Raw genomic sequence first — 15129 nt, 5'->3', positions numbered from 1 at the left:
CTCTTTCTATTTTTTGAAGCTAGAAATAGTTATTAGAGTAGTTAATACGTGAATATTAGAAGGCATACTATCCGGATAATGTAATATCATCATCACAGTTTAACCCGGCATTACACTAGTCTTCTACATTGCGTCCTCCAGTGACGGAGCGTTTCTGTGACGTCAAAATGACGTATATGGTGAAGGAAATGTCGTCAAATAGACCACTGAGTCTGACTGTGTAATCATTCGTTATCTGGAATATATAGTAATATTTATCAAAACAATAATCTTAATTAATATCGACGATTCGAACGGACTTCGTGTCAACTTGAACTTGTACATAAGAAAGGGGCTTCGTCAGTAGAGGGCGCAATTTATAGAAAAGGTGTATAAAGCCGTTGTCGACATTTGTGAAAGAGAAACATAATATCATGACTAAATTTTACGAATTTAAACCGTCATTTTTGGTTGTCCGTTGATAAATTTGTTAATTGTTGTTTACTACGTGTTATTAGTACCACTTAATTTTTATTATGAGCTTAAGAAATGCTAGTTTTCCCCCATTGAAATAAAATAAAACTTTAATTAAGACAAGTGATCTTAACTGATTTATTTGTAACTCAAATGCATGGCACCTAATGCAAAACATGAGCGCGGTCTTTTTCCAGTTCACTGCCCATCTGAGTAGTCATGGGGCGGTTTGAATACCATGTAAATGTATTTTACACGCGTTGTATACGTCACATGAAACCCATCACATCGAACACGACACGTTAACCAGCCGCGATTTAACATAAAAAAGTAAATACCTCCATTGAAATATTGATAGTTTCAGTATCTCGCGGTGCTTTCAAATCGACTGAAATGTCATCATCGACGCAAGAGACGCTGATATCTCCAATATTTGGTAAAATGAATGAATGCACTCTCGGTTTGGATACAGCTAATAGTCCTGAAAAATGTTCGACCTCAGCCTTTATAACATCACCTTCCTAAAAATCAAACATAATTAAATTCATGTTTAAACAACGATCTTAAATTGTCTTTCTAATTCTCAAACAAATAGCATTGAAGGGAATAGCGGGAAGTAGGATACGAAGCGGTTCAAGTTTGGAATAGACTAGATGAGATAGCACCCTCACCTGCCACGTTTTGAGATCACTCCATGTTCCATTTCCATTAGTTGTTCGGACAACAATTTCTCGCGTCTTGTCCATCTTCAATTCGTCGGGGTATTTCAGCGTGAAAATAATTGGCTCTTGGAATCGGAGTCCATCGGGACTGAGTTCCAGAAAGTCCGTCACAACAAACTCGTGATCTCCCAGTGCAACAGGACACGGAGGGGCGTCCACGACTTCTGTGGTAATGGTGACTTCTTCATTGACGGCATTTGGTGGGATTTCGAACTTCATATTGTCGGACAAGGTAACTGATTTCGTTTTCTGAAGCAATTAATAGAAAAGGGTCAATGTACTGACGTGTGGGGGTGCTTTTCAGTTCGGGCTCCGTACGGCAGCGTCAGTTCGATTCTATGTATCCGCAATTTCTTTCCAACTTTTTATGATTTGCAGAAAACCTCCAACTGATTATTATGGTCACCATAAAAATGATAACATTAGTTAGTCTGGCAGCAAATTCTGAATTATTGGAATACTGGGGCTAGCGGGAACTTTTCATGATTATTGTAATCACTAGAGGCCAATTCACCTGAATTGAGAAGTGCCTTCTAAATTCCATTTCATAATTCTTTCGAATTAAATTTCTGCATAATATCCATCGTCATAATGATGCGACATTTGTGTTTATAAAAAAATATTTTCCCACAATCGAATGCGCTATTCTAATAGGAATCACGAGAACAAATTTTGATCTGTTCACCACGTGCACTAATTACCACGGGTGATTCCTTCGATACCTTCCAGTCACCAAAGAAATTACATAGCTAAAGCTTGGTACCTAGCTAAAGAGACATGTACCGCACATGCTTGGTACGACGACCGCGACCCTTTAAAGGCGTTAGTGGGAAGTTTTCTCGCTGCAGATCATACGCAGTGGGAATCATGCAACTATAGTCCGAGGTATGCGCCCCATGTTTTGAAATATCTGAAATCTTGCACTTCTCTTGCACATTATTATTTACTTAGACTTTTTAAAAGCGTAGTAGTATATTACACTATTATATGCTGCTACACTGTGATATACATGGTAGAAAGCACACGTAAAAGACAAATTATGAAGATGAAAATGTACGTACTTCGGCATCTGGTTTGATGATGAAATTAAATATGCCGTCTTGTGAGAGGTCCAAGTTTAGTGCATAATCATCAATTAATCGCCGATCACATAGTCTAGTCGATGATAATGAGAGTTTTCGTTGTTTTGTGGGCCCAGCATTATTATTTATATCGTCATCTTTGCGAAAAGTTACCATGGTATTCGACACTCTATCTGCAATGATGGAATGACTTTACATTAGTGTCAACATTATAATAAAATTGTAGATCAACAAAATTTAAAATTCTTTTTGTGAACAAACTTATCATCAATGCATGACGTAATTGTATATGCATACTGCATTATTTACCATATTCGTCAATGCTGTCATAGAAACTGTTTGTTAAAGCGGAAGGGTCGTCACCTGCGCACGCGTAGCAATCGAGTTCCAAGCGACGATAAAAACACAAGCTAAAAAACGCAAAGGCTCTTGGGTAGTTTTTAAACAATGACAAGCTTGTTTGTAAACAATGACACGCTATGGCCACCTGACGCATGCGCAGATGACGACTCCCCCGCTTTAATTAAATAACTCCAGTGAACCCTGTGTAAACCAAACACCAATGCACCTGATAAAAATGTAGACAACATTGTCGGCCTGTATAGCAAAAAACACGCAAGTACTTGTACTCGCACTGACAACTGTAACTTCCGCGGGCCGGTGTTCGATTTTAAAGAGGTCTTCGGTTTACACGTAACCCAAATGTCTGACATGCGCACGTCATGTGAAACATTTGGGTTGGATATCCCTTGAGTCCCGCTCCCTAGTATTTAAAAACAATCTCACTTGTTTCTGTACGATGAACACCGATTTCTGGTTCTTGATTTTCGTCAGTAACTTCGTCATATAATGGCCCCCATTTCTCATCTTGGTATGTTTTTATAGCTGCAATACCTTGCTGGCAGATATCAATCGGTGGATCTTCCAGAGGGTTGCCCTCAACGTTCAACAACGTCAGCTGGTGAAGCGACGCACCGAAGTGATGCGGCAGAGCAGTGATGTGATTGGTCGTTGCCTTCATGGTCTTCAGACTTTGCAATTTGCATATATCATCCGGGAGATTTGCGATGTCGTTGTTGCTGACATTCAGTGACGTCAGGCTGATCAGGTCGCCGATGAAAGAAGGCAATGTTTTTATTTTGTTGTGGCTGATGTCGAAAATTTTTAACTGACGGAGATTCGAGATTTGTTCAGAAACGGTAGTAATGCGGTTGTTGGATAGGTGTAGCTCGGTGAGGGCGCTGGCTTGGCAAATTTCGACGGGAAATTGTTTGAAATTATTCCAGCCAAGAGACACTTTAGTCAATTTAGTCAAGTCCCCTACGCGTCTGGGAAGATCTCGTAACATGTTCCCTGCTAGATCCAGCGTTTCGAGTCTAACCAATTTGCACAGAACGATGGGGAATTCTTTAAACTGGTTGTTGCTGCATTTGAAAACTTCCATATCCTGCTTGTCACCGAGTTCTATCGGAAGTGACTTCAGCATATTCACGCTCAAATTCAATATTTTAATTCCCGGTTTGTTTATTAAATACGGCTGCAAAGTGTACAAACTACCGCGACTTAAATCTAGCTCTGATCCCATCTCTCTATCCGCCATCTTGTTTACAACTCGTCACCTAAAACTTAAAACAGAATAATTAATTCACCTGTACTGTGCGATTCAATTGAGTTTATATGTATCGATATCGATCGAATTATTTTATCGCCAAATGTTTTACCATCATACAATGTGTGCACACATACCGCTGTTCGATGGCAACACAATAATTCTACACGTAATGTTATCAACTGACCTAGTTTTTCAACATATATTACGGCAGTGAAGTAATTATATTTTCCAAATTACCCCCCCCCCATTCTTTGGACCCAAATAGACAGTACATACATAGACTGTCACAATTACTTTATTATCGTTGCCAGTACTCTGACATTGAATCGTGAATAAGTCTGTCAGCTGGAATGTCAAGGGCTCTTATAGACGCACTAAATGTGTTATATATTCACAAGAAGTTCAAAGTTTAATTTTGAGCCGTACCTGCACCAATGGCAATAATTCACCGTGGCCAAATCAAAAATACTTTTCGTTGTTGTAATCAGGGCTGAAATTCTTTGTTACTGTTACTGTAACATTTATTTTCAAGTGCATTTTAATTCCCTAACTTGAAATTTGGGTTTCATTACTTTGGAAGTAAAATAATGTGTGTTCATAGCAGACCTTAGACTAAAATGGCCGCCGAGATCTCACTCAAAGTGAGAGCCACGAAACTTGTTTTTGTTCCTTAACTATTGTTCAATTCTCTCATCCTTTTGCCCACTGTTTCAAATACAATTATTACATACGTCACGTTCACATGGTATGCGATAAATTAAAATAATGAAGTGAATAAGTAATGCGTTTATAGTACCCTTAACGAATTAAAGGCAGACGACAAATTAGAACTCTCAAAGAAAACGAGCATATTGTGTGCTCCGTAGAATATACCACTTTGTACACACAATACCTTTTTGTGGTGCTCGTCATCGCGTTCTGTCGCAGTCTTGTTGCAATCTCATTTAGTTGAAACGCTACTTTTAATATTACAGAAGATTTCAATTGCCACTTTTTAGTAATTACATCCAGAACAATTCTTACTAAGCTACGCCACTCGTATACATTAAACTTATAAACTGTGGCGTGATCTGCACAGAAAAAATTCAGGAGGAAATCCAACGGGGATAATGAGAGAGAAAAGAGTATATCAAGGAATATTTTTGTACCACCTCTTCTCCTCGAGTTAGCCTAATGACGGAACCCAATATATTGGCGATTATATAGAGTCCATCAAACTTTCATGGAAATCGAACAAAGAATGGATTTTTGTTCGTGTTTTTTACATTTCACATTTTATTTTTATTTTTATTTTCAGTTGTCTGGATAGTCCACCTTAATATTTCCCCCCCCCCCATGTTATGTTAATTCGGTTCCAAAAGGACAATTTGGCTCAGTATTAAAAATTTGAGAAACGAGCAAAATTGTAGCTCCTTTTAAAAGATATTTATACCAAAGCTCAATAATAACGAGGAAAGTAACTATTCGCGTACGTGGAATAATTCGATACTTACACATAGCTCGTAAATTGTAGGTGTCACAATGCTTGTTTCAACACTTTGCTAACACATACTTAACTCTATCACGCCCTATGATACAGTTCATTGTTTTCCTATCAGTACCAAACAACGACAATATTGATTGCGCCATACTATGGACTGATGAACCTTACCAATAACAAACTAATACCACTATATATTGTGTAGGGTCAGATTGAATGTTAATTCCCGGTGATTTGCGGGGTAATAATCATTAATACAGTAATCAAGAGGCAATTAATCTGCTGATTGGAGTATATGTGTATGTTACATGCTGTGAAAGCTAAGTTCCACAAATATTACTTACGTGCTGTGGTTTGGTCCTACTTCAGACTAATATCCGGATCTAGCAAAACTCCTTGTCGCGTAAGCTCATATAGTCTCGAACTTGGGTTAGTTCATGAGTTGGATACGCATACCAAGTGAAACGCATCTAAATTGTTTGAAGTCACGATCAAAACTGATTTTACCTTAGCCGCTGTTCTGCTGTATGACGTTTGAGTCGGCTGTTGCATTGCAATGTTGTTAAAGCAAATTTATTTTGCCTGTGCCGCTCAGTGTCGGTCCACTATTGCAGTGTCGAGTTCCAACCGAGATTTATTTTACCTGCACCGCTCAGCTCAGTGTTAGAGTTGTCCAGTGTCGTCGACTCACTTAGGCTTATTACCGCTAAGCGTTGAATTTGTAGATCGTAAATACTAAGTACTATGCCTGTATACACGCGCGTCCAATTTGTTTTTTTCTGTCGCTTACTACGTAATTCGGAATTACCAAGCGGTCACCTAAAGCTATTTTAAGGAATGGCGCAGCAAAGTCGAAACTTTCGAGTCAGTCATGGTGCTAGCTATCACAAGTTTTGTCCAGCCAAGAGCGCCCTCACTATGATCAATCTCTCAGTCAGGATATGCCTCATTATATAAGGAGTTGGCTGGGGTTTGATGTTATTGTGGGTTACTCCGGGCGGAATTAGGGGGCAATCAATAACCCGTCTCTCAATGATCCTGCTCCGTGTATTGCTTGAGATATACTACTCATAAATGAAAATACCCAGGATTTATCCATTTTGCAAGAAACTGTACATCAATGCAATATATGAATAGCGACTTATAACAAGTTGGGGGTCTTATTTTCTGGGAATTGGTGGCTGTAATATTTAGTGGAAAGTCGCCATTATAATTATTTTACCATAGGTTCCTGTGGCAGATATTGTGCAATATCTCATACTCTAGCATGGTGACATAGGCTGAAAAAATCATATATTGTTAATGATGGAGTACTTTTTGTTGTTCTGAATTATTTTGAAAATCTGGGTCAAAAAATGCAACTTTTCTTTAATATTGTGTTCATGGAATTGTTTTTAAAAATGGCGATTTTCAAGAAATATTAGAACAAGTTTCTCAAAAACTTTACCGTAATACACAAAATAATGCTATTGCATTGTACATTCCAAGCAGCGGTCCAGTGGCAATCTCTCACTTTGTGGTTTTCGATTAAAAAGAACTTTGGTTATTGGCAAGTATATTCAAGTCGGGGTGAGGCGCCACCCAAAGTATATGTACGTTCTTCTGAGACGATGACTATGAAACGCCCTCAGTGTCAATATTTGAGACACAATTAGTTACGTTTTTTACCTGAGCTGGGCGTACAGACGGCGTAAAACTTAAAAGATCAACGCAAACATAACATGATTTTCCGTTCACTGCGAGATCTCGCATATTGCGTATCGAACTTTTGCCGCATATAGTTTAATGTCGGATTGCCGATTTTTACGAGGGGAGTATTGCGTTGAGATACCCTTACTCCATCCAAATTGACCTTCATCAAATGTAAATATCAGATTATTGGGCGTGAAAATATTTTATATTTTCGCGTTCTCGAATCCCATGCGATATTTTAACGTCATTGCGACGCTATGACCTTGGTTTGTTTTATTTTTACGTTGGATTTCACGCACAACGCATATTATAATATAATTTACTAATATATGGCATTCAACTAACTCTTTAAAGTTCCACCTGTCCTGATAATTTCTGATTAAGAATTAATTGTTCTCTCTCATGGAGACGCACTACTTTTTTCTGACACTTGCAAACGGTGTATCTAATGCGACCAGGTCGTCCAAATCGGACGGGGAATGTGGCTCACTTTATTCGCATTAATCACCTAGTTAAAGAGACATTTATGGTGCCTTGTAATCAGCCAAGGGGCTACCAAGGCCAGAATCATATCAGCTCTATTATCAAAGGGCTTTGTAGTCAAAGTTGAAATGCTGAAAAACTGAGGTCACATTATTACAATCATAGTTCGGAATCTACTTTTATTCAACTTGAACATGTTACAGAAACTTGAACGATCCGAATAATTACACCAAGATTGGGCATGATCGAAACAAAGTTTAGCATTCACACTCAACCCACTGCATGTCACGGCTGGTGGAATCTAGATTGTTGCGTTCACAACTTGTTCAGCCACGGTCACGGAAACCTCCGATGTAGGTATATCGGAGATCGGTGGTTTTTAGGCCACGGCTCTCGGGCAGGTTGTAGTACGGCTACTCGCGTATTTGTCAGGGGGTACACCAGTAGGCCGTACATTAAAAACGACCATACCCTTCACCGACATACGATGTTAATCACGCCGAGCCACCAATGTCTGTGGCGGATGTTTTATTTGGGCTTGCACCTTATTTGCATTCCCCTTGCCCGGCTACTACGACAATGGCCCATGGAGCTCCACGCGTTGCGCATAATACAAATACACAGTTAGACTTTTTTGTCACGTTTTCTCTCCTATACCGAGTCTAAATTTCAACCTTATACTAGAAAATAAACAATGAAGAATCCTCGGGGGCGGACATCCGGGCATTTTCTACCGCCTGGCAACCCTCGCGGTGAAAACAAAGACCAAAAACTCGCAGAAAACGGTACTTTGCGATGGTTGTTGAGATTCCCCTGAACAGTGTAACAAGATTAGTCCTACGTGTGTAACATATATGAATTTGGTTATTCAGAATTACTTCAAAGTTGAGTTTGTGTTGTTTTCTCGAGTTTTCACCGGCTCCACCGGCGTTCCACAGCAGCGCGCACAAAGCCCATAGAAATACGTGGTACAGTGGTGCGCGTCTTAGCAACGTAGAACGTCCGTGACGTAGCTCCGCCCCCGAGGATACCGAGTCTAAATTTCAACCTTATACTAGAAAATAAACAATGAAGAATAGGCACCTTGCTGATTTTACACTATGAGATTTTACACTTCGCAAGGGTCTGCACTAATTGCTGAGTACGAATCACATTAACCCGTCAATATGCTGTAATCGTCAGTGAGTTATTTTACTATAATTGTTAATTGTCAGAATACGTTATTTTGATTTTCTACTACATATGGTTGTTCGTTCCGGAGCCTGGTCACGTTCGTGTGTGTACAGATGTGGTACGATGCAGGTGTATCATACAACGTGATTCGTATATAACTGAACATTGAAGGCTATATGTATTATCTTCTTCATTAAACTGAAGCCATTCGGATACTGGAAAGGTAAAACTAGTTACTAGTGTCACTCGACAGATTTTTGGGTATCAAAATTGCATTTTTGCAATTATACTATTATGCTATTATATCCCGATTTATGCTCGGTGGCATATTTTTTGTTGCTAGGAATTCAAATATTGTTGAAACAACTCCTAGCAATTAATAATTAGTAAAACAAAAATAAGTGAATGAATTAACAAAGATATTATTTTAATCAGATTGATACAATGGGGAGTTCTCTCTCATAATGAATTGCACATATGCTCATTAGTGACACTTTTGATTTGTATGGTGCTCTCAGCTTCTTTCTTCTCACTTTCTTCTGTGGTGCATAAAATACAAGTGCGTTACAGAATGACAATTTCAGTATGTTTACGCAGTTCACGCCTTTTTAAACATCACTACTTTCGGGCATGGAGGTAAAGCAAAGACAATTTCTTCTCTAATGTCGTTGATGCATATAGGTCTTCTAACAGGTCGACGGGGTTGTAAATGTATTGTACTGAGAGCGCCACCACATGATACTCTTAGGGGAGGCTGTAATTCCGGACGGACGTCTTGTAGGTAAACAATTGCGGAGCAGTTTGAGATAAATTGTCATATACCAGTTGCACAGAATACACGTACACCTTATTATGAAAATACCGCTGTACGAATCGGAAGCTTTCAATCCAACCCCGGGGATCAAACGCCATGGGGGCGTTCAAAAAGTTAATGAGCGGTGGTCACGTGACAAATAAATCGATCACACGCACGTAAGAATGCCATATGATTTACTCATTGAGATGACAAAAGCCCCTAACACAAAATAAAAAGGGCTAGGTCGTGTTACGTTCAATTGGTTCATTCAGGAACTAGTGACCCACGCAAATGTGCACACTGCAACGTAGTACGTTCCAAGTGGCGTTTGTTGCCGTGGAATGCGGAAAGAAAGCCGCAACAATGAGCGACTAGGGATATTTTAAGAGTGTCGAGTCCTGCCATGTTAATTCCCGACGATGTTTAGGATAATTCGTTAATCATGTGTCTCGCATTGCTTTGCAGTACGCCGATCAGTATAATATTTAGTATCATTACAGAATGGAATAACAGTCATGTCTTTGTGCTGGGTCGGGTGTGTCGGAATTCTTTCTCAAGGTGTCAGACATACCTGTGTCATATTATAAAATAAAACAAAACACACACCCGGAGACACTAATTCTTCAGCTCCTCGAACACCCACTTTCTTGACTGCAAGTATTGCATTCAAGTTGTGTGCTGCCAGTGTATTATTATTATTATTATTATTATTATTATTATTATTATTATTATTATTATTATTATTATTATTATTATTATTATTATTATTATTATTATTATTATTATTTCGGCCAACTAGTACATGTCTACAATCCAGCACTCGTCATGGCCCGACTCATACCGTGATCCTTCAACTCACTTGTAGCGCCGACTGCAGAAGTTCACTTTAGAATACTTAGCTAAATATGAGATTAATAAAACTGTGAAGATAGATCAATCGCCGTTGGTGTTTTATGAGTAAATATTGGAAGTTTTTAATGTTTCAAATTTGTGCGGGCATATGCAAATCAGCCTGTGAGCAATTGCGGCCTATAGGGGGATGCTACTATTGCCGGGTAATTGATTGACACACATGCTCAACACCACACCCATTGCTTTGAGGACGGCCATTTTGGATTGTGTCGGTTAGCTTGTGTGTACTGCTATTCAACCGCCGGTAAGTTTACTTTGCAGCTTCGCCTTGTCTTTAATTGCCAATTTTGTTATAGCATACGACTTGTACTATGCAATGATTGAAGTTATAATTGTCAAAGGTTCAAATAAGTACATAGAACTCGTCAGTCGCGTACTTTGCAGTCATCAGCCTTTGCCAGTAACTCGTTGAGGGGCGGTCATCCTGGTCGACCTCACCCATATTTTAATGTAGCGGGGTTTAGTCATACACTTGACTTTTCATTAAAACGACCCCGCCTAGATTGATTATTCTCGCATACTTCCCTTAATTATTAAAAACATAAGTTGTTGGTGCCTCTCAGGCTCTGTTAAATCGCAAGACCAACAACTTAACTTGTTTTGCCGTGATCTAAAATTCTCAGTCTATCACCTTTTCCACCATTCGTGCAGGTAGCCAAGATTTTGAGACACCGTACCGGACGGAATCGGAGATATCTCGTACTTTATTATACCGTGGACGACAGTAAACAACCGCCAAGATGCCGAAACCTGTAAGTATTTTCTTAAATATCGTAATTGTTGACATTCAAAACAACTGCATTCCCGACGTTGTTGGACTGATCTCTGCGTGAAGTAACTTCCTGTTTAAAAAGTTGGCACAGTGGGAAAAAATCGAACATTGCATGCCGAAGCCCGAATTGCTTCATAGCTTGACCTGGAAAGGGAACACCTTTTAAATTTTTGGGCGTTGTCTGGCAAGCTAGTTCGTAAATTACTCGTATTTTCAGCAAACTGTGAAATTAGAAAGTGCCGTTTTGCGGAGTTAGCTCTTTGGAGTAGAGCGTTTTCTCACTCGTATTCTCATGGTTTTCTAGAACCATCAGTAATAGTAATACCGTAGTTGTAAGTGTTTTACGGTGGTTTTGCTCTGTTAATGACAACACCCAATTTTATTACTGTACTAACTTAGTTCTAATTAAAACTACAGTATACTTTTCCCAGAACGAGATTATTTTAATATATTTGTAGGTTAGTGCCTTGCCATAATTCTAAATAATAAAAATCAACAACTTGTGTCAGGTGCTTGCTTGTAGTCTTTCTAACAAAAAGCTAGTAATGTTAGCAAAAATAAATGTACACTGATAACACACTGATCTTGAAGATAAAATCTTCTTGATTGAGAGGTATTGTTTACTCTTGTGTTAAATAGAACAGGTGAACGCTTTAGGGGTAGAATGCTTTGTGTGTAGCAATAACTCCTAATATGGTCATGTGGATCATAAAGTTGATAATTTATGTATGAGTAAAGCTTTATATGTATTTATAACCAGCAATTGATTTTGTAAATCCGAGGCAAGACCTAAATTGTATAAAACTTTGATTGAATGATACGTCGCCATCTGAGGCTAAGGTGCAATATGATTGACTCGTGGCTGTCCTAAATGTTTATCTGGAGTTCAATATGCTAAATTATATCCTGATTACTTCTAAATTACTTCTAAGTTTGTACAATTGATTATACTGCTGTAACTGTGCCAGGTGTTAATTGTATTGTTTAGTGTGTTGAAAAGCACAGTAGAGGGGAGTATGGAAAGACAATAGTTGTATATGGTGGGGAATGTTGGGATGTGTTAAAATTGAGGAAATAAAACTATCCTTTCTGCTTCCGTGCATTTAGTAGTTTGTTTTCCCACTGCGTAGACTGATAAATATTATATGAGCATTGTTTGCTACATAGTAATATTACCCTGTAGTTGTGAAGAGGGGTGGGTATGTCGTAAATCATTACCTAGAGTTTGCCAACCAGATTTAGATGTGTACAATGCAACTAGTTGTAGGTCTATGTCAATATTGCAGGGCATGTGAACTTGAATTTAAAGCATATCACTGCCCAGAGCATGAATGAGTTGAGAGGGCTCTTGTTTTCAAGGCCAAAGTTGATAAAATTGCTTTAGTATTTAACATTAATATATGAAATATCGAAAGGCACTAAGACAAACTGGTTAGGCTTCTAGGCACTTGTTGACCATCCCAAAAATTGCTCAGACAAGCACCTAGTGAACGGATTACTTGTCTACCAAATCGTATTGGATTACAGAGTTGAAAAGTATATGTACTGTGTGTTGATTCTATAGGAAGTGAAACAACAGTCTATGAATTCTTTTGCATTTGTTATTCGAAAAAAAATCATTATGACACTAAATACAAGATGAAGTGAGATTAGTATATTGTTTTCTATATGTCATTTAGTATTTTCACTTTCCTTATTACACATCGAGGGTCAAAACCTTGTATCTGTGTAGTACGTTTCCTAAAGTGAGCACCACCGGGAAGAAACTGTGTATTGATGTAGAGATGCCAATTTTAACAAGACAGGTTGATACTTTGTAGACTGTAAAATACCTTATTTTCACTGGGTATTTATTTTTGCTGAAGAGATGTCTCAGTGGAAATCAAATCCAGTGAGAATAAAATCCAGTGAAAATACCTTTTTTTCCTGTATATTCAATTCATCCAAAATCAGTGAAAATCAGCCAAAACAGCCCAAATGTCTTTTCGTGTAAATAAATTCCAGCTAAAATAAAGTATTTTACAGTAATACTTTCCAAGTGCTAGTGCCTCCAAGAAATCAGAGAAATTAAATGCTTTTACAGTTTGGTGACTTTCTTTTTTTTCATTGCAGGTAAATGTTCGTGTCACCACCATGGACGCTGAGTTGGAGTTTGCCATTCAGCCCAACACAACTGGCAAGCAGCTCTTTGATCAGGTCAGTTAGTGCACCACCTCACCTCACAGAGTATGCCCTCTGAAAAACTGTTGATTCAAAATATTGTGAAAAAAGTGTCAAGTCAACTATGCCTTTTCTCAATTCGCCTTGCTATATTGAGAAATTATTTCCTGCTGAATGTAAATTTGGAACAGGTTTCCGTTGCACGTTCATTTCAGACAGATATGCTGCATGCAGCACCACAGGGCATCTACAGAATTCCTTTCAGTGTTAGTTGTCAGTAAAATACTAATATTGTTTTAGTATGACCTTTGACCAAGAAAAATCACCTTTACCATAGTACAGGTCAAAGCGCCTTTATTGTAAACTTTATCATTTATATTTATAAAAACACATACGCCATAAAATCTGTATTAGAACCTGCATACCTAAATATGTCACACCCATTCTTTTTGAACAATTGAGAACCAAAAATTCACCATTTCTCGTATGTGTGGATGCTCTAATAGAAGCCGTATTCCGTCTTGCATTGTACCATTTTAATAGAAGCCGCTGCTTCTAATACAGATTTTACAGTACTGTTCTGTAAAGTATTTTCACTTGAAATTTATTTTCGCTGAAGGGATAAATCAGTGAAAATAAAATCCAATATTTTACATTCAACTCAACAAATTTCAGGGAAAATAAATCGTACAAAACGGCACTATTCCTAATAGAAAAAATACAGTATACATTTGTACTTGTTGTATGGGAGAATACAACAGTGTAATTGAATCTGAGGATTTAAAGATGGAAATGATCCCACTTACATGAAATTCTACATAAGCACTTATGTCTGCTTTCCACAAAATGCCTAGCATTATTTACTTGAAATATATATTGCTTTACTGGGTATTAAAAAATAACCAAAACAAAACTATACTGGATTGCATCAAAATCGTACTGCAGTTGAATGCAGGCCAACTTCAAGTTTCTTCAATCAAATATCAAAGTACTTTAAACTATGAGAATACTGTAGAATGCTTTATTTTCGCTATTTTCGCTGAAGGGATGATTCCATGAAAATAAAATCCAGCGAATAAACTTTTTTTCCTATATTTCACAATAAACTCATCAAAAATCGGTGAAAATACAAAACGCCCAAAAGCCTTTTCAGCGAAAAATTTTTCCAGCGAAAATAAAGTATTCCACAGTATATTGTAACATGTAAATTTTTGCAGTTTGATGATTAATGAACATTTTCACTGCTAAAAAATTTTGTGATTTTTCCAAAACTCAAAATTTTGGAAAACATTTGTCTCATGAAACTGAAGCAGTTGGCGGTGATATACAAATTAGCATTTGTTACTGAACTATTCATTGCTTTTGTTGACAATTACGTAGTGTGTATTGCGGTACTTAGTTTCACTTGGAAGTGAATTTTGTTGACAGATTTTATTTTATAGAAGTTATTTCTACCGATTTGTCATAAATCATTAGTGTGGCTGACTAAAAGGAAAAACATTTTGAGTGGATTTTTCGTTGAATTTAACCTGCAGCAGGATAAATTTTAATAACTAGTGCTCGTGAGACGTCTGTGTCATTACCACTCGTGAAATGAAAATGGCTTCCAGCATTATTGGTGACAGGAGTTATTAATGATCTGACTTCATATTGTACTCGCATGAGGAGCTATAAATTTGTAATAAACATTGGCCTTTCCAATTTTTAGCTGTTTCTTCTCTTGCCATCCTACGTATGACAAGACAAATCTCGTGGCTTCTGGATTTCTGGCTTTTTCTGTCTATATTTCTAT

The 15129-nt window shown here is 37.9% G+C and overlaps 1 protein-coding gene across 1 annotated transcript in view; it reads left to right on the top strand.

The window, feature by feature from the left end:
- Nucleotides 1–10561: 10561 nt before the first annotated feature.
- The window catches only part of LOC100376717 (radixin), a 44973-nt gene continuing 40405 nt past the window's right edge, over nucleotides 10562–15129 (top strand). Inside the window, exons 1-3 of the mRNA XM_002733637.4 lie at nucleotides 10562–10649; nucleotides 11057–11157; nucleotides 13290–13373. Of these exons, the coding sequence (XP_002733683.1) occupies nucleotides 11146–11157; nucleotides 13290–13373 (96 nt within the window). The 5' untranslated portion in view covers nucleotides 10562–10649; nucleotides 11057–11145. The remainder of the gene's footprint in view (nucleotides 10650–11056; nucleotides 11158–13289; nucleotides 13374–15129) is intronic.

The sequence above is a fragment of the Saccoglossus kowalevskii genome, chromosome 11 (genome assembly GCF_978046115.1).
Source record: "Saccoglossus kowalevskii chromosome 11, keSacKowa6.1, whole genome shotgun sequence".
Taxonomy (NCBI): domain Eukaryota; kingdom Metazoa; phylum Hemichordata; class Enteropneusta; family Harrimaniidae; genus Saccoglossus; species Saccoglossus kowalevskii.
This window is presented reverse-complemented; position numbering and strand designations above follow the sequence as displayed.